The 21,626-nt window shown below is 35.9% G+C and overlaps 1 protein-coding gene across 3 annotated transcripts in view; it reads left to right on the forward strand.

Moving 5' to 3' along the window:
- Positions 1-21,626, forward strand: part of wdpcp (WD repeat containing planar cell polarity effector) — a 91,119-nt gene that overhangs the window by 13,250 nt on the left and 56,243 nt on the right. For 2 of the 3 annotated variants that reach the window (XM_056477760.1, XM_056477762.1), the window contains exons 2-4: positions 15,019-15,086; positions 16,097-16,141; positions 20,019-20,069. In XM_056477760.1, coding sequence (XP_056333735.1) covers positions 15,026-15,086; positions 16,097-16,141; positions 20,019-20,069 — 157 coding nt within the window. In that variant the 5' untranslated portion in view covers positions 15,019-15,025. The remainder of the gene's footprint in view (positions 1-15,018; positions 15,087-16,096; positions 16,142-20,018; positions 20,070-21,626) is intronic. The other variant, XM_056477761.1, reaches the window with a different exon arrangement.

The following is a 21,626-nucleotide window of genomic DNA, read 5'->3' on the forward strand; positions in this document are numbered from 1 at the left end:
TGATGTTGATGTTTGCTCACCTTTGGTCACCAGAATTTATTTCGCAAACAAACTCTAGCATGTGTTTGAAAGTCACAGAAAAAAGCCCCTAGAGTATGCAGGCAAGAAAAAAAAGATCCCAGCCATTTCTTAAATGACAAGAAATTCCTAGGCTCTGAGAAGTGTGACCCAGCCTCGCGCCCCCACTGTTTGGCTTTCTGCTCAAAGTCTTTGGGTAAACACCTGCTTAAAAGGCATCAATCCTTTTTTCTCCTCTCCTCTGTTCTTTTGGTTGCCCTCTTTCTCCTGATCATTTTGCTTTAATGACGTTTACAGATGTACTTAGACCTCCTCGTGAGTGTTTTAGTCTCAGGTTATTACCACCCATGTTTACTGCTATGCTAACAAGAATCCCATTACACTCTGCTTGACGGGATGGAAGAATTCAAATCAAAGCTCACTCAAAGCTGTCTTTATCTAAACGTTTAGTAAGACAGCCAGCCTGGGGATTCAATTTTAGGCTGTCATAAGTGAAATCATAAAGTTTGTGCAGTTGAAATATAAACACATATAGTGATAATACATTTCTTGTTATTGTACCTATGATTTTTCCAAAACAATTTTTTTTTTACTCATAATAAATTTCTTTTTATTGTACCCATGATTTTCCCAAAACAAATCTTTTTTTTTTTTTTTTTTTTACTTATTTGGAAACATTAACCCCTGAATTGTTACCCCGCTTTTTGAATCCACACTTGAAAATGAAATGAGATGATATATTTGGTCATTATAAGTTATAAATTGACAAGATACATTGGCTAAAAAAGATATATGTATGTGTATATATATATATATATATATATATATATATATATATATATATATATATATATATATATATATATATATATATATATATATATATATATATATATATATACACATATATTGAAAATGTACAGAAAAACATTCCATCTGTGGGACAATGAATGTTAAACAGTTTTTTAAATGAACAAATTCTATAAGCAATAAATTAATACTACCAATAGGTGTCTGTAAATTCATATAAAACAATTAATATATTTCATATATATCATAAGTCATTTGTTTGTTCAAACAGCTGATTTATTTAGGACTGAAGTAATTAACACTCTAGATCATTGGGCATTTAACCATTAGTTCATTGGATTCATTGAAAAAGCAGTTCATTTAACGTTTCAGAACCAAAGCTGGGATGATTGTAGATGGTCAAGAATAAGGTCAAGAATCTTGGTGTTATTCTGGAGTCAGATCTGAGTTTCAGTAGCCATGTCAAAGCAGTAACTAAACCAGCATACTATCATCTCAAAAACATTGCAAGAATTAGATGCTTTGTTTCCAGTGAGGATTTAGAGAAGCTTGTTCATGCTTTTATCAGCAGCAGGGTGGATTACTGTAATGGACTCCTCACTGGCCTTCCCAAAAAGACAGTCAGACAGTTGCGGCTCATACATAACGCTGCTGACAGGATTCTGACCAGAGCCAGAAAATCAGAGCACGTTACACTTGTCCTCAGGTCTTCACACTGGCTGCCAGTTACATTCAGAATAGATTTTAAAGCATTATTACTTGTCTATAAATCATTAAATGGCCTAGAACCTCAATACATTACAGACAGGCTCACTGAATACAAACCTAACAGATCCCTCAGATCATTAGGATCAAGTAAATTAGAAATTCCAAGAGTTCAGTCAAAGCAGGGTGAATCAGCCTTCAGCTACTGCGCCCCCCACTGCTGGAGTCCGCTTCCAGAAATGATCAGATGTGCTCCAACATTAGGCACGTTCAAATCAAGACTGAAAACACCTCTGTTTAGCTGTGCTTTTACTGAAGGAGCACTGTGCTACGTCAGACAGATGGCACTATTATGTCTGTCTTTTCTTTTTCATTATTTTATAACCTGTTTTAACACATTTTTAGTTTATTTTTATCTGTTTTTAATCACTTTTATTATTTGTTTTTGTTTTCCTATATTTGTTTCTTTTATTCCCGTTTATGTAAAGCATATGTATGAAATGTGCTATATAAATAAACTTGTCTTGCCTTGCCTTGCATTACAAAAACAGTTCTTCTGTGGCCTTATAGGTAATATTGGTAAATTGTATTTTATAATTTTAAACAAATGATTATAATATAACACAGTATATTAACTGATTTATTGAATCGTTGAATAAAATCAGTATCCTATTTACACATTTGGATCAACTGTATAAAAAGTATAGTCTGTGTCTGCCGGTATATATCTTAAAAACATTTTAGATTTTCAAGACTACTAAAATATGTAATAAAACCTGAGAGGGAGTGAAAAAAAGATAGTGAGGGCCAGGAAGGAATGAAGTGGAAGAATGACCTGCAGTAGATAAGATGAATTGTGGCAATAGAATTGCGTACATGTGTGTATGTGTGCGCGTGTGTTGCTCGGTCAGCTGTACAAGAACATGGCACAGTGTCAGAAACGGTGTCTATCCAAACCTGCTGACACGTGCTTTCTCTCTCTTCCTTTCTCTCCCTCCCTCTTTACAGGTCTCCTCCTCTTTTCAAGCCACCTCTTCTTGGTGAAAGGCTAGTAAATCCTCTGCTTGTCTCAGTTAATGCTACTAACTGTTGTTTGTGAGTGCTGGCAACTCCTCTACATGTTTGTGCCGATCTTCTTCATCTCAAACCCTTTTTTCCTCGTCTGAACTTTTCAACTCTTGAACTCTCAATGGCCTCGCTCTTCTGCTCTCTGACAACAATTGGAGTAGATTCTTCCTTTTCATCCCGTCGGGATCTCCTCGTTTTTCACACTTGTTCATTCCTTTCTCTTCTGGTTTGACAGACAGACAGACCTGCCCCTCGGCCACGTCACTCACGCTGTCCAACTTAATTTACGGCTCTGATTGACACTTCTTACACATGCACTTACACACACAAACATACTGTAGATGTCTTCTCACATGAATAGTATTAGCTTTACCTCATTTTGAGCTGCTTGTCTGTCAGTGTCTATTATTTGCCTGCTGAATGTGAATAGAGGCCTCTCTCAGAGACATTCGGGCTGTGTGTGTGTGGTTGGTGATGGCGCCACTGTGTCCTTGTGTCTCTTCAATGGCACCTTCATGTTACGTGGTGTAGCCGCATATTGTCTGTCACACTTGACTTGACTCTCTCTATATGAGGACCTGAGAAAGTAGAAGAAAGAAATAGATGAGTGGACTGATATGATACAGTGTAAATTGTATGAAGCTGTGGTATTGCGGCTGCTGAAAGCAGACAGATGAGAATATATAGACCAATTCAGTTCTTTTCTTTGCTTGGATATGGGTTTTCTGGTTGTGTTGCCTTTTAAACTGAGGTCTGTTAATGGAAATGTCTAAAATATACCTGCTTGGATAGACAGCTGTTTCTTTTATTGTTCAAATGTAAATTTAAACATTACTGTAAAAGCTATAGCAGATTTCAGAATAAAAGCTCTGGTTAGGAAAGATCAGGTGTTCATATTCAATGAATTAAAGGTAGATCCATATTTACATACAAGTTTTAACGCACATGTTTTAATTGAAGACCTTGATCCTTAATCTTAAAATATTAGTTCACCCAAAACAGAAATTATGTTATTATTACTCATACTCGTGTTGTTCCAAACCTCTGAGAGCTTTGTTTGTCTTTGGAACACAAATTAAGATATTTTAGGTCAAATTTGAGAGTGCCCTCATCCTCCATAAACAACAAGGTTCCTGACTCATTCAAAAAGTCCAGAAAAATATCAAAAAACATCCTCAAAACAGAGCAGTGGTTTAATCAGAATATTATTAAGCTACGAGAATCATTTTGTGTGCGGATGTCAATTTCAAGAATTGAAAATTGCAAGAATTAGATGCTTTTTTTAGATGCTTCCAGAGAAACCTGTTCATGCTTTTATCACCAGTAGGGTATATTACGGTAATGAACTCCTCATTCAGTCTTCCCAAATAGACAGTCAGACAGTTGCAGGTCATCCATTGCTGCTGCCAGGATTCTGACAGGAACCAGAAAATCAGTGCACATCTCATCTGTCCATAGGTCTTTACACTGCCCCAGTTACATTCAGAATACATTTTACAGAATGGTCACTAAATTCAAATCTAGAAGTTTTACAATTTACCTTTACTATTTTTATTTAAAATACATACTGTTCTTTTGAACTTTCTATTTATCAAATAAATCTTAAACAAAGCAGATTATCTCTGGAGTGTCACATGACAGTACAAGTACACGTAGCTTAATGTCTTCTTCAAATTCTATCTTTGTTTTCACCGTAATGACAGGACATATCAATTTGCTGCAAAACAGTGATGGTCCAGTTCATGCTAGTTTAAGGTGGGCAGGCTGGGATTTTGAACATGGTAGCTGTTTTTAGTGGTTCATGGTGGTCTACCAACCCTATCTGTCACGGTTGATGATGCATGCGCTCTTTCTGTCATGTCAGGTGGGATTGTTTTGTAGTTCTGTTGTGTGTTGTGATCACGTGACTCACCACTAGGATCAGCTGATCTGGCTTCAGCCCAGCTGTTGGCACTTAGCTTCTTCTATTTAAGAAGCGTTGTTACGTGCTTCATTGTCAGTTCGTTACACTTGTTTGTGGTCTCTCTGTGTTTTGTCAGGAACCTCGATCTGTTGCTCTGTTGGACTCTCGGTCACTTCCTCTTCCAAGGCTGGATGTTTTTGTGTGATTGCTCGCTGAGCATTCTTGATTCATTCATTAAATTTTACATGCAATTGGATCCATCTGACTATTGTGTTTCCTGAGCATTACACTATCCAATCGTTTTTAGTTCCACTTGCTAATAGGAAATCTAATTAGCATCTTGGCCAACTCATAACCATAAATGACCCTTAAGAAACCATGCTGGTTTAGCAAGATTTTCCTGCAAGTTTATTTTTTCACTTGGACTATCTTTTAAATGCCATGACTGACTTTACTCAGCCCTCTGCTTTCTCTCTCTTCCTTGTTTTCTCTGTTTGCTAGGCAACTCCTCACTCTTATGTAGATCACTCTCTCTCTCTCCCTTTCTCTCATCTTCTTTCTCTTCTGTCTTATCACCCTCCCCACAGCACTCCTGGGCATCCTCCAGTATCCCGTCATGCCCTTCTGTAATCTGTGACACCATTTTGTCAGCACATCTACTTGTATGTTTGACTTAAGTGTTCCCCTTTCCGTTTCTCTCTCCCAAAGTGTTTTCCATTGTTTTGTGTCTCTTTAATGTTAATGCTGATGGCCGTGGCCAGGCTGTGCCCTAGAGGACTCTGATAAGAGCTGCTGCCTTTTCTGTTTTCTTTTGGTTGTTACTGTTTTATATTTTCACTTCAATGGCTTCAGGTTGAGATACAGCGGAGAGAGAGCAGAGTTGGTGATGCTTGAAGTCCACATACAAGCAAAAGTGTAATAGAAATTATGGAAAATTTCATTCACAATTATAATTTATGTATTTCTTTATATTATATATTATAATGTGTGTATTTAGCCACTTTATTAGCTACACCATTACACAACACTGGCCTAAACCATTAATACAAGGCAGCATGTGTTCATGCTTTCATATGTGACAAATAGTTTCATATCTGATGGGTGCTAAAGAAATTAACATTCATAAAGTTTTTTTAATAAAAGCAGCTATGGTACATAGAACAAACATTTTATTTTTATTTAGACCTATTTATTTATTTTTTGGCAAAACAATAGGCATATTCACAAAATAGATACAGGCCTACTAAGTGACCACAAGGCAAGAAGCAGTTTACATGGACACCAATAATCTGATTTTAATACAATTAAGACAATACTCTGATTATGAGTTTACCACTTAGACAGTGTTTTTTGATTACCTTAATTCAACTGATGTCAAAACCAAACTAAACAGAAATTGCATTAAGATATTGCGTATGCCTATTTTAGTCGCATTATTGAAGTGTCGTACAGACATGTAAACACCTTAATCAAACTATTACTGTCCAAACTGCAGTTAAAGTGTACAAATTAAAAAAGTGAATCATCTGAAATTACATGAAACTCTTGAGGAAATGTGGATAGTGTGGTGGCGCAACAACATTAATCAGTCTCTGTGCTATAACATGTTAAACGGGGTCATGAAAGAAACATCCAAAAAGCATATTATTGTCTTATTCAAATTAAGTTTAATAATTCGATTACTGATGTTCATGTAAACATAGTAATTATTGACTAAAAACCTTTTACATGGAAAGTTGAAGGACTTCAGAATTGGACAGCAGCCATGTGTGCATGTGTTTTTACTTAAAAAAATGTTTTGTTCTAAAGGTGAGCTTGGTTACATTATGTTGCTATTACTGGACAATACAAATGGAGCTGAAATACAGGAATGCCCTGAAAAAAAAAAGACGCCTGGGCACCCTTTTCGGGGGGTTAAACCAGAGCTATTCAAAATGCTTCCAGGGATATAGCCCTCCTAACCCTGATGTAGCACACTCACTTAGGACACTTTTTTTGTGCGTCTCTGCTATTTTCATGAGTGACTTCAAGACCATGGATGACACAGATAAAAACGAAAACTGTGAAATCCCAGCTTAAGAAGCCACAGTACACTGAAAAAGAACTGGAGGACAAAAAAAGGAGGGGTTTCAAAAAGTTTGGTAGATTACGCGACTCACTCACCCTGGTTGTTTGTTCCAAGTCATCTTTTAATTCCTGAAGCAATTTTGATATATCATGGCTTGCCAAGCAATATGTTCAGAAATTCTTCTGGCATTTAAAATGAATGTATACATGTGGAAGTGGTTATCTATCTAATACTACACGCTCTCTGTGCTCTGCAGTATTTTCACTCTCTGTGCTATTATCCAACAACAACTGCAGACATTTAAAGTGCGATATTTAAGACGTGCTTTTTTATAATGGCACAAATACCTATCATTTCATTAATAAATTGTGTTGCATGATTCATTTAAATACTCCCTTCGCTTTAAATACTTCCCCTTTTTGTCAGACCAGGAAACTACCACAAATGCATATTCAGTTAGATCAAGCACAAAAAAAGTCATTCTTTTTTTCCAGAGCTGTTCATTTCTGTGTGTGTTTAGTAAGTACACCGACAGTACTGTAGTATTTTAACACCAAAAAGACCAAAGCGGTTAACTTAGTTTGTTTTGGCGCAGCAAGTAAGCCGCTAGTAAATCTGGCCCTAAATCTTGTGTGAAACCTGATAATGTACCAAAATCACTAAATGTCAGGTAAAGGGTGTTATGAATTTTTTATTTTTTATTTTTGAAAGTTAAGTGTGAGGTGAAGTGCTAATCTGAAATTAAAATGACTTTTTTAGGGGTGTTTGAGGGGCTGCTGTTCTTCACCTATGGCGGTTTCTGCTGTCTGTAATTTCAGCTGTCAGTCCAGGTTAGATGGGACACTTTTACTTGTGTCTCTGACTAAAGAGAGTTCTGAAGTGAGAGAGAGAAAGAGAGAGAGAGAGGGAAAGTCAAGAGAGGACATGTCTGCCTTTCCCTCACTCATCTCCTGAAATCAGCAGGTGCATCTCTCTTCAGTCTCCGCTATGACCCTGCATAGGGGCAAAGGGTCACCAGGGGTCAATCACTTGCTGATGATTTCCTTTCCTTCGTTCCGCTGCCGTCAGCTAAACTGCGTTGGTTATCTGCTCTCGCCCTGCTGCACGTGAATTCACCGGCCTGACCTTTTTAATTTCGTCTGACATTTTTTATTATTCAATTTGCCCTGTATTCTCCTACATCGCTAAGGTCTTGTTGCTCTGACAAAAAGTCAAATGAAATAGAATTTTTTTAAAAATGTAGAGTTTTTTGATTGCATGAAATAAATCGAAGGATGACGGTGTGGATGATAATTGACTATGAAGGGCAGAACTAAAGGTACAGTTAAAACGAGAGCGCCATAAATGAGGAATGATAAATTTAATCTTGGCCTGATTAAATAAGCGAAAAGAGGAACAACGTCTCTTTGGGGTCGACCACTGGGCAAACAGAAAGATTGCTTGATGGACTCATCCTTTGCTCAGGTTGAATATTAATGCGAATATGCCTGTGTGAGAGAGAGAAAGAGAGGGAATGAGCACCGATAAGACTTTGATAAAGATTCCTTTTCCCAGGGATTTAATTATGTTACCTTTTAAATCGGAGCAGGACCAGAGGGCCGGATGCTCCTTGTCCTTGTTGTAAAACACTCTCTGTTTGACTTTAATGTTCACCTGCTTTGACAATTCTCATGTGTAATTTAGAGATTTACAGCAAACATACAACTGCAACTTGCTTTCCATAAGCTTCTTTAACAACTTAATGACTTTTCAGTGATTGGATCACACTTGACCACTCAAGAACTCAAGTGTACAGGTATCCAAGACACATTGGGATTATTGGTACTTCATTCAAAAGATGGATTTTGACCCTAATCTTCTGGATACAACATGGGTTTGGATGTATAATTAAAGGGATATATTTCACCCAAATATTTACTGTTCGTTTACTCACCCATAGGTCATCCAAGATGTAGGTGACTTTTTTGTGTCACCAGCCCTCATGCTTTCATCATCAAAAGCGACTGAAAAGCAATTGGACTGCATTTGCACATGTGCCGATATCTGTTTGACCATTAACTTGGACTTGTTTGTGTGTTTATTTTTTTTATTAAAAAACAAAAATCATTATGTGCACAATATGTTAATATTACAAATATTTATAGAAATATTTTGCAACTTTAACCCTTTAACTGCCCATGAAGAAAAAAAATGTTTGGATTGTATTTCGGAACTTCTAATGTCACTAGTTAACACACTCAATTTTTTTCAACACATCCCATAATTTCGAAAATAGCAACCTCTACCAAATAGTAGATATGACAGTTTATGGTAAAAGTTCCGGAATTAATACATATACTAAAATATGAAGTGTAAAACCAATTTATTTAAAAACATAATCAAAATAAAACATTTTTGAATACTAAATCATCTTTATCTTTTGAAGTATGCCATAAAATATTTCACATTCTCATTTAACATGCTGTCTTGTTTTTATTTTATTTTTTTAGAATAAAACTAAAAGCAAGTGTATAGTACAACAGGATTATGTTGGTTTGATTTTTTTTTGTAAATCAACAATGCTGTGTGTGTAAACCATTATTTAAAACTGTCATTCTTTAAATTGTCATTATTTAAAAGTCAAAATATGGTCTAACATTTGTTAGAGCAGGCAGTTAAAGTTAATATAAATGTATTTACTGTAATGTTTGATGAATTTAATACATCATTGATGAATACATATATTAAAATCTTCTGAAATATTTTACCGAATAACTCACTAAAATTCTTATTGTAAAAATTGCAAATTTGAGTCAAGTACGAAAGCTGAATTAAAAATGTAATTTAAAATAATTTGTAAAAATTAAACCAATGTTTGGGTTTGTCATTATCTGACCAAAATATGGGTTTAAGAAATTGACTAGATGCTTTTTGTGAATAATAAAAAGTAACTGAGGAAAACAGGGATGTAGTTTGGCATCATTATCCTGTTATGTATTTTATTTAATTCTTTGTAGGTTTTATTGATTGACTGAGATTAAATTCTCAAATTCTGTCTCCGCTTTAAACAGATCTCAGGCAGACTGACTGTATTTTTCTGTTGACCCCAGTGTTCAGACAGGCATTTAGAGACGTCTATCTGAAGCAGTACATATACAGCTAGAGGAGGTACAGGGAACATGTTGGCCTCAGGATCAGGATTAGAGTAAGTTTGACAGCTGCTCAGTGTGCTTCCTGTATGTTTTCATGTGTAAAAATGGCTACAAACTTTCTTTTATGGGATGGGTTTACTCAGCCTGATCTCACGAGAAAACGTAAGTATTTTACGTTTTGTCAGTATAGTGGCTAATTCGTTGTGGCTAGTTCAGTCGTACGAAATTGTACAATTTTAAAAAGGAGGAGTGGCACCTAACCCCAGCCCTAAAACCCAACCGTCATTGGGGGATGAGAAAATCGTACTAAATTGTACGAATTAGATCGTACAAATTCATACGAATTAGCCACTAAATGAAAAAGTTATTAATTGCTGTGAGATTGTGTTGGTTTACTTAGTAAGAATTGATCAAATAACATTGTGTATGTTAAATTTTTTTAACATCTATTTTTGTTATTTCTTTAACACGTGTCCTGCATTTAGGTCAAGATTTATTCTTAAATAAAAGTGATTATTATTTATTTCATGACATTTTAAGTTTCTAGTCATTCTTTTTTTCAAAATTCTGCACAGAAATAACAAAAAATGTCTGCAGATTCTGTCTTACCCTGGTAATAAGCCACTAGTTAATAATAAGAACTTGTACTTAAACTAAAGTGTTACCCTAATTTCAAAAAAGCAGATTTGAAATGATTTTTCTAAGAAGGGAAATGAGATTTTTCATTAATAAATGTGTTGCCTCTCTATCACCAGTAGAAACAGAAGAGACCTGTCACAGGCAGATGATGCACTTGTCAGATTTCTCAAAAGAACACTCAAGTGTTTTTCTCACACCAATAATAAAAGCATTTAAACTTTTCTTTTTTCTATATTACAGAAAAACTAAATTTATTGTAATGCACCAAAGCTGTTCCTTCCTCCACAAACTAACTGACATCTTACACACAATGCAGTGAAACTATTACTAGGAACTGTCAGTTGCTTAAGCAGTCAGTCAAAAAAGCTATTTCAAAAACACTCAGCGCTAAACAGTCGCTAAAGCTGGATTCAATGTGTGGCGTAGAGGGGTTGTGTTTGTCCCACTGGCTGACCTCGCTTTTGTTCTTCCCCAGATCAGTAAATACTGCTTCTTAATTTGCTCGCACATGGCACAATAAAAGCCCATTAACGCATGCAAATGTGTGGCCACTTCAGCAGCTTGCCACGGCCGGCCGGCACTGCTGTGTTCACGATACTGTGGCATCTGCAGCGCGGCACTCTGGGACGTGCCCGTTGACACTGTGAACGAGTGCACAGGGAGTGCTGCGTCTCCGGTGAGTGCCAGAAAGGGAGTGCGCGCTGTGTTTTGATAAGCAGTTTCGCTAATTTACCATTCAGGTCATTCGCATGTCTTAATTTGGGTGGAACAATGAGACCAATTGTCTCTTTTTTGTTTCAGGCAAAGTGCTTTTTCCCAGCCTGTCTTGCAAATCATAGCCTTGCGTCACCCTGATGTCAAAAATAAAGATGCAATTCTCTCTCGTTTTCAAGCTTATCTTGGCCGTTTTGAGATGGGGTCATCAAAAATGAGCCTTCTGCCTCACTGTCCATCTCAAAGTGTGAATTGAAGCTTCTTCCCTATGTGGAGAAATTGGGTTTCTGTCGGGAAGAGAGAGAAAGAGCTGACTCGCTCTAAAAGCTGGCGAGAAGATGAAAGAATCCTCTTATGTCAGTAAACTTGTTAAGAGGCTGTGCTGGGGACAGCGTTTTCCCAACATTTTTTTTTTTTTTGGTTTAGCGTTATTTTATGTTTGTGGTAAATTTTATTTATTTATTTATTTTGGAAAGTGGCAGAATTTTTTTGCCCCTCTCTCTTTCTCTTTCTCCCTCTCCCCCTCTGTTAGCCCAGGCCTGGAGATAAGACTTGGCATGCTCAGCGCTAACCCTGTGACACAGACAGAAAGCAGAGATGCTGCTCTTCCTTCAATATGACATTAGATTTAATTTTTTCTGCAACCTTTAGCCATCCAAACAGGTCACGCGGATGGAGAGATGGCTGGACCAAGGATATTTGAAAGTTATGTTCGGTCTAAGTCAAACTCTATATTTTTGCTGAAGTAGTCAGTACACAAGCTCCAGACACGCTGTGGTGCTCATATGGGTGTCTCAGGTTCATATGCAAAATACAACATGCCCTGATTTTATTTCCTTGTCTTTTTACATGCACTTTTTTTTTGTTAATTCACTGCTATAACTCTCTTAAGTGTTTATTTATTATTTTATTATATACTCTGCTTATCTAGTTAAATTCATTACCTTACATCATTAATGCTTAACACTTTGTTTGAAAAATTTCAACTCTTAATCTTTCCCTAATGTTGAACCTGGCCCTATTCCTCACTATCCCCAAAACCCATATCAATAAACCTATTCATAACCTTAGTCAACCTTTAAAAACCTAAAATGCTGTATTGTTTTAACACAATTTGGTCAAACGTGTACAAAATTCTGAGTTTTAATTTGTCTTGTATTTAATTTATAGTCCATTTTAACCCATTGGATAAATTTGAATATATTTGACCTATTTTGGGGTTAAATTATTCAGCGTGTTTTGTGTAATAATAACATGGCACCTGCAAGTAACCAACCGAAATCCTGCCACTACTAAAGCTGTCCATAACATTTACAAAACCTTAAACCTACCGACACTACTAAATCTGTATCTACCTACAGCTAACCAATAAACCTACACATGCAGCTAAACCTGCCCCTAAACTTAACCAACCAATAAACTTATGCATGCACAGATCATGTACCTAACTAGAGTTGCACGATTCTGGCTAAAATGAGAATCACGATTTGGTTTTTGTTTTTTTTCATTTGTTTTTTTTTATCTCACGATTCTGTAGATGTAAAATTAATATCAGTAGGCTAATATTATTGTTATTTCTCAAACATGTAGTAAAGCTACAATAATATGTGTAGGTCTACTGTTGGTCTAATGTTGAATTTTTATGTATTCTTGCAATCTGTCATTGACAACATTATTAGACCATTTTTTTCTACTGGTGAAATCAGACATTTGTCATTATCAGATTCCCTCTTGCATTATATTTAACATTATATAGGCTAAAGTAGTTATACTGACACTGTTAAACATTTATTCTCAAGCACAACACTCTGTTCGCTATGAAAGGAAAACCTTAAATGCTTGTCGTAATCATATCTTTAAAATGCGATATGATTATTTAAATGATGTTGGCACTTTCGGTTTCATTTTTACTGCTAAGTGCGGTTAATACTTCCTGCGCGGCTCCCAAACGATCACTTTGTGCCACAAACTGAATGTTATTTACCTGTTATTCACAGCCTAAGCAGGTTCTGTTCACTTAGCCCGTCTGAAATAAGTAATCCTTCTGCCTGATGGCAGGAGGCAAACCTTAGAATGAAGTGGGTGGTTCTCATCTACTAAAATAGACATAGCCCTCTTTATGACTCTCACCTCATACACATGCCCAATACTGTTAAGATTTGGGCCCAAAATCTTTTGAGATAGGTGAACAATTTCCAAGTATGTTTTTACTTTTCACCCTCAAATTACTAAACCAGCATAATAGGGCTGTGCAATTTGGGGAAAATATCTATTCGTGTGGTTTTTATTATTATTATTATTATTATTATTATTATTATTATTATTATTATTATTATTATTATTATTTTTAACAGATATTGCGATTTCGATTTGATTTGCGATTTAATTTTGTAGTCAAGCTTCAGCTCAACAATCTGTATAGTTTCTTACTGCTAAAATGCAGTGCGTGTTAGTCAAATAAAGGAACTGAAAAGATATTAACGAACCCCAACTTTCATTCAAATTTGTTTATAAATATTCAAAAATTAAACACAAATTTTTCTCCTGAGCATCCAGTAGTGAGTTATGGCGTTAGATATCTCCTGGTGCATTCGTGATGTTTTTTCATGTACTATAACAGCTGCAAAAAATAAAATTGTCCTTTGCTGTTGCTAGCTACTAGATTGAGTGTCACTGGCATTACTTTCAGTTGACTTTTGAGCAAGACACTCATATAGCCACCGTTGGTGCTTTTTTTTTAGGTGCTGGTTGTTGTATTTCTTTGTGCCGTGCCAACAATTCTGCGACAGATATTGCAAATGACCTGTTTTTCTGCTGTGTCTGTGACTTTGAAACCAAAATATTCCCATATTACCAACTTGCTGTTTTTCTTTGATATGAATTTGTCTATTAATGCTTCTGAAGCAGCAGACACTATCATCCCACTTGTCCGCGCTTTCCTGTTTGTTTTATTTTGGCTGTTCCGCATAGTCTGGTTACGATTTGATTTCGATTAATCGCACAACCCTACAGCATATTACTGAAGAGTTGAAAGACTCAATAAAAGAAGAATAAAATGCCCTAAGAAGAGGCCTATACACCTTAAATCTTCAACTTCCTCAAATAAAAAACCTCATTAGTAATGAATTTTGGATTTTTTTTTTATTAAACTTACAAGTGGCAGACATAATGAAGGAAATGTGCATGCACAATTATAATCAATATCAGTCAACAGAATAAAAAAATCAGATATCAACTGAGAACTGTAGTGGCACCAATATTTAGTTTGTCCTTAAATAAGATGTTAAATGCATTTCCTTATGCTCTACTAATATAGATATAAAATAGCGTCTTTCTTTCTTTTCGTTTTTTAAATGTCCTTTCATACCATCTGTAGCTGACTAGCATCTGATGTTTGCACAGGAATGAACAAACACGTCTTTTTTAATGCCATCTGTGTGAGAAAGAAAGAGTGTGTTGTAGCCCACTGGTCCAGGGAGTTGTTGCAGTGTGTGTGTGTGTGTGTGTGTGTGTGTGTGGAGGAGACAGAGGTGTGTTCACCTTGTTGAGACGTGCAGAGGTGCTCCACACTGGGCTGACACCTGGCACAGAGCACTGGCTCGAACCCAGACACACACAGCATGAGCGAGTGCGTGCGTGCGTGTGTGTGTGTAGAAAACAGAGAGTGTGTGAGTGGTGTCATAGTCTGGTGTGTGTGCCAGCATGTTGTGTCAGTAAGCACCCTCGAGATGCATATGTTTATCTAAATAAAGGATTAATCTGCAAGTTGATGTAGTTTTCCATGTGTTCAAATTGCTTCACTTTTTCAATCCCGACCAAAGATGCCAAAACTAGTTTACTAGTCTGAACACAATATTTGTGCTCTCAGAGGTGATGTGAATTTTTCATATCCCATTTCATATCTCTGCTATTGTTTTGTGTGTCGTTCCTCATTTTCACTGGCTCTCTCGCTGTTCGGACAGACTCCAGATGTCGTTCTGCCTGGCGGAGCTGTATTTGTGGTCCTTCAAAAACAGCCTGCAAGTCCCAGGTAATCAAAACACCCTGAACGTCTCTCTTTCACACATTTGATTGTTGCTCATACGTCCTGCTATCTCCATTTACTGTCTTCTTTTTTTCTCATTATATGCACCCACTTGCTTTTCTCCGACTTTGTCTTGTAATAATAAATATTAGTCAGAAAAGATCCAGTTAAACAGCCATGTCATCCACTTACGATGGTTATTATTACACCACCACAGCAGTTAGGCTTTTTAATAGAGACATTCTGTGGCCTATAATTAAATTCATAAAATTAAATTATAGCCATTTAATAGGCAGTTTGCGATACATACTTCATAACGCACAAATTTGTGCCGTTTTTTTTTTGTTCTTTATTGACAAAAATACTCACGTCCTCTTGCTCTTGTTGTAACCTTTTTGATCATTTGTTCCTTCTTCTTCCTTTGTCTCATTTTCTTGGGTGTTCTGGTGTACTGTAAGTGTGTGTAAGAGCAATTTATATTTTGCTTTTTCTCACAGAGAAGTCCAGTTATCAGTTATTTGGAAAATCCGGTGATAACATGTTGTCACGGATTGTATGCATGCATGTTTGTGTACATGCGTTATATATTGTGTTCCGCAATCTGTGTGGAAGCATTTTTTATGTGATTGCTGCTCTATCGCCTCTAGCCAGACCTCCTGACCCGTGCATTGAGTGAGAGAGAGGGAATGAAATGAATAAAAAGTTAAAAAATTGATGCATCAACAACATGAGTGGATGGAAATGGTGTAGTCCATCTGCATTTGTTATACCATGTCAGAGGTCCATGAAAAGTCAAACTGCAAATCCATTGAAAAGTCAAACATTCAAGGTGCTCGCAGCTACCTTAGAAATCGGGTTTCTTTATTATTGATTAAAGGATATAAAATGTAATTTACTGCTGCCAAAAATGATGAAGTGATGACATATATTTGTTAATGTGCATGTTTTTTTTTTTGTTGTTTTTTTTTTTATTCTTTTCCCAACGTTTGTCTTTAACAAACTTACACCTTTCACAGATACAGATATTGGCACACACCAACTCTATGAAAAAGGAGAACCAGGTATGCATCTTTCTGTTATTTTCCCCCAAAAATTGTTCATTCCATCACATTTTCTATGTTGATAAATATTTGTATCTTAAATGGGTCATGTAATATTTTTTAATAAAGAGCCGTAATAAAGCAGTACAAAAGCTAATATTATTTTGGAATGGAATTGTCTGCCCTCCTTCTGCAGTTTATTTGTTTCATTTAGCAGCTCATTTAAGGTTTTTGAGAACATATTAAAAGCCACTTGTCCCCTATCAGACTGAATGATTCTAGGAACACTCAGGTATAATAGTTGTAGTTTTTCTACATTTGCCAGGCATGGCACGGCATGATTACAAACCATTCTTGGCTCTGATGTTTAAGCATGACCTCTGCATCGCCACTCAGTTTCCTGTATTTAAGAGCACATTTTTCTTTTGTTTAACAAAGTTAATATCAGATCAAAAAAATATCTGATCATCATCCATGTTTGCGTTACCAAGTCAGCATCTGACTGGCCCAGGTTTGAATGGAATGGAACTGTTAAGCAAAGAGGACTGTTCGGGTTGATAGTAGAAAAGCAGTTTCTTCTGATAGTAAATACTGTAAAATGAAAGACTGAATAGTTGGCCATTGTGACAATGACCTGGAGAGAATGACCTTCTTGTTAAATTTGCATACTGTATGGATAAATGTTTTGACTCAATGAGAAAAAATGGATTTGTGGTACTCTTATTGACGTTCTATATAAGATATGACATGTCAATTCTATTTAAGAAATCAACAAAGCAAAAAAGTATGATTTTTAGACAAAACAAGAACTTTTGGTCAGAACCATGATATTTCTGTGTACATTTTAGTTAGAAGTAAATAATACAATTTTTTTTTATCTAAGGGTTAATGTACTTCTCAGCGGTTGTTTTCACAGAATAAAGCCTGGCAGGTTTATCAGCTGTTGTAGAATACTTTAGGGCTTTATTGTGCTAAAAATGCAGCTGAATGTACATTATCCTGTTTATTAAACAGCTACTTGCCACAAAACTAAACAATTAGACAGATGTATGTATAGGAATATAATTATCAATGGTCAAGATGATTTCTAGTACAACCTTTTTTATTGGTTTAGTCCGTTGTTATCTGAGAATAACGTACTTTGGAATGGAGTTATTGACTAATCAGGATCAAGTATTCCAGAGAAGTTTAATAGATGTGTAACTTGTGTGACTGTTGTTAAACACCAGATATGCGTGAAATTTTTACTCACTGAATGCGCTCCGTTTTTTTGAAAAGTTATATAAATCTCCCAATCTTCTTTGTTAATTTTTAAAATAAGCATTTAATTGAATTCATCATAAGGTTTACACCTAACACAAGATTCAACAAACTGAAAAAACAAAATACAAACTGAAAAAAAAGACACATCAGTTGCTCATCACCGTTGCAGATGCTTCTGGCCAAATGAAGTGCCACCAGGTTTCTTGATTAAGTTCTTTTTTATTTTCTAAATGTGGTGCAGATTAAATGTTTAATAATCCAGACCCCTCATGAGAGGACACAGTTGGCAAAAAAGCATAATAAATAGGAAAAGCTTTAAACAAAAACAAAATTATTCATTTTTTTAATACTTGAGACTTGAAAGATTTTGTTTGTGCTGTTGTTTTATCTATGCTAAAGTCTTTTTATCTGAGAATTCAAATTAAAAGGCTTTGATGTCATAAAGACATTCAGATGGTTAAAGTCGCATTGATTTGAAGTCTCAGAGAAAGAAGGATTCATGTAGTTTATTTCTCATACCTGGTGTAAAATAATAACTGAGATGAAAGTCTTAATGTTAAATCTATGTGTAAAAAAACTGCAAACAAAGATGTCTGTTTGCATTGTGTTGTTAGTGTGTGTTAAGTGGCTTTTTTATCATTACATCGTAATCTCTGATAATCATTTATTATGTAGACATTTTGATCTTCATTGATCTCTTATCTCCTATTTATGATTTATGTGAATGAAACCTATTTATAAGAATGCTTTCTTTTTTAGGCTTTAATATATGAATTGTAGGCTATGGAATATAGCTCTGAAATTTGGCTTTGAGTTTGGCTTTGAATGTGCCACCTGCTGTTTCTCATGGCCACCAGCAGAGGGCGAAGGAGACCTATGCTTTCCTAAAGGATGGGGGCTCTTTCCACCCCTCTGTCCCATAGCAGATGTGTGTGTCTGGGACAGGCAGGGGCAGAATGGCCCTTATCTGATTAGCAGCAGTAATCCTGGAGCTGTCCAGCAGGTCCAAGCCTCCAGCAGAGAGGGGCAGGGCTCCTGTAGAGTAAGGCAGGGAAGGGGGCCGTCTGGCTGGGCCGCTGAGGGCTGTAGATCTGGGACTCTGGGGTGAGATGGGGCTTAAGGTATGGTACTATAACACAGAGGAGAGAGAGCGTGCTGACAAAGCAGGAGTTTGTTCTTTCCTCAGTCATTTCCGTCTGTCGGCATACCTGTCCCTCTCACTGTATGAGTCAGTGTTTTTCTTCTTTTTTTTTTCTTTACAAACACACACATTTGGGCAAGACGACAACTGAGTGGCCATATGCTGAGAAAGACACTTGAGGAGTGTTTACACACACCCACATAGGTGTTGCTTAAACTATAAGCACGTTAATGTGCCAGGGATAGATTTTTATATGATTTTATTTTGTTGTATTCTATGTTTAAATATATATTCATTTCTTTCTTTTTTTTTCCCAAAATTTGCTTTCATTCACCTTGTCCCATCCTCAAACAAACTTTTGATTTTAAGCAATGAAAATTCATTCATATTTTTAAGCATTATAATAATGTAAAAATTTTAATAACATAATTAAAAAATCATTTGTTAAAGCAAAATATATGAAAGGTTTTACTATAATTTTGAAAACCTGACGACTGTCCTTCAGTTTTTTTAAATGATAAAGTGTGAATATATGAATTAACTGTATAATTTAGTATCTCAATTGTTACAATTACAGCAGCATTAACAGGTTAAAGGCTAATTGGCATTAACATTCCACATTGCTCACATAAATATTGAAAATGCCATTTCTGTCACATGAATGCAATTCTTGATTTGGCTTTATGTTTAAGAGTTCTTAAATTTTGGAAAATTGTTAGTGTTGGACAATTATTAGTAGACAGGTTAAAATGTTTAGCATTCAAAGAGTATGCTTTAATTCAGTTTACTTAGACTACATGTCCAGATCACCCATAATATTAATTGGATGCGTCAGCGATAGATTTTATATTACATTTTTATTTAGTTGTATTCAATGTTTAAATACATTTTAACTTCTTTTTTTTTCAAGCAAAACACATTGCTTGAAATATACACATTGTCCTATCCTCAGGCAAACTTTTAATTGTAAGCAATGAAAATTCATTACAAATATAATACTTCTAAACATCATAATAATGTAAAAAAATGAAACTAAAATTTCTAAATCAATTGCTAAAGCAATATGAAACGTTTTGTATTAAAATATTTTTTATATAATATTTTTGTTGCAAATTTTACAACTGTCCTTCATGTTGTTTTCATCACAAACAACAGTTTTTATTAAATCAAAAATTGTGAATATATTAATTGTGTATAATTTAGTATATCAGCTGTTACAATTACAGCAGCATTAACAGGTTTAAAGGCTAATTGGCATTAACAATCCACATTTTTACATAAATATTGATGTCACAGAAAGCTTTGGAGTTTTGGAAAGTTGTTAGTGTTGGACAATTATTAATAAACAAGTTAAACTGTTTAGCATTAAATAAAAGTATGCTTTAATTCAGTTTACTTTCACCACATGTCTAGATCAAAATGCACATGCCACTCACTTTCACATCCTCTCTCATAAAAATGACATGTTTTAACAATGTATCCTTCTTGGTGCAGCCCCTCCTACTGATCAGCATTACTACAATGAGAAACAGCAGTTTGCAGACAGTAAGTAATCCATCATCAAACAATTAACCTTCATGTCAATGACTGTATTAGCTCATTATTGAAGAGCATCAGTTTACATGTTACTGAAGCAACACTCATCCGATCACTAAATTAAACTGTGCTTCAGATGCCTGGAAAATGAAGTGCCCCATTAGTGCAAATCTGACAAACATTAAGCATCACTCCACTTCTTTAACCCTCACGAGTCTGGCGCAACAGTAATGAAGGATGGATGTTATGAGGGAGGAAAAAAAAACACTGCGTAGAGCTGCAATGTAATGGTGGCTTTTAAAAAATGGGACAGAAAATGTGTTTTTGCAGTAATTCTACAAACTCTAGTTGAGCACCAGCTGTCTCGAAATGTTTTGTGTTGATTTAATGCTACAGCCATGGTGTAAGATTTACTACTGTATATTCTTGTAGTATGTTTCTATTTTATTTTTAAGTTCGTGGCATGTTCAGAATAATAATAAAAAAAAACCTTAGTAATATGGATAAGTTTTTAGTTCTTTTTGTCAAATGTTTTAACTGGTCCGTTTCCATCAACATCACATTTAGCTAGGTGTTCCTCTCTGCATTTTAATTTTTGTGTTTGTTTTGTCTTAAGTACAGCTTTATTCTGTATTGCAAATGTGGTTTATTCTGCAGTAGCACTGACAGCTTTATATTGCTTTTTCATTTGGTTATGATGTTGTCAGATGTTCATTACCACTATGGCCACAGTGTCTTCCCATATAATGCCCAGTTACCTCCTACCCGCTCGCCCTGCTGGTGGGGCAACTCCCGTCGCCCTCGAGAGAAACACAAACACGCTTATCAGAAGACACAGACCCGTCCCCCTCTCGCCCCCGTCCTGCTCGTCTCCCACCCCTCTCTCCTTCATTTGCATTCATTTATTTCTGCATCCTCTTACTCCTAAAAGGCAGGAGACGTTTCTTAATGGTGTAGAAATAACAATAAAAAAACTGATTGGACTTGATTGCGAAATCTTTAAGAAAACAAATAACAGACCTCCTTCATTTCCGTGGGTCCCTGTCCCGGATGAACGTATTAATGCATAAATGCAAACGCATACTCACAGATTGAACTCAGCCGAGAATTCTATTAACGTTTCTTTCTCTTTTTTTCCTCCCTTCGCTGGTTTGCTCCAGAGGGAAACAGGGACTGAGATCTGAGCGGAAATTTGGGGGGCTTTGTGAGCGGAACGAGGCATTTTGGAGTGGCGTATTTAATGTGTTTAATATGTTATGGTAACTTTGAGTTCTTCCCTCGGGTGACTGTGTTAACTCAGGGAGCGCTGATTGAATGAGAGTGCGGCGTTACACTGAATTTAGCCTCTGTTGCGCTATTAGTTAATATTTCGATTTTAAATCCCATCTGTCTACAACATGAGAGAAATCAAAAGAGAGAAAAGTCAATATTTTAACTATAGTGAAAATAGAGCATTGATGTTTTTGAACATTAAGGAGAGGAAGCTTTGAATTGTAGATTAAGGGAAAATATTGGATTTTGGTGGGAATGAGACACTACTTTTGCTGTTAAAACGGAGTAGATTTA

The sequence above is a fragment of the Danio aesculapii genome, chromosome 17 (genome assembly GCF_903798145.1).
Source record: "Danio aesculapii chromosome 17, fDanAes4.1, whole genome shotgun sequence".
Lineage (NCBI taxonomy): Eukaryota > Metazoa > Chordata > Actinopteri > Cypriniformes > Danionidae > Danio > Danio aesculapii.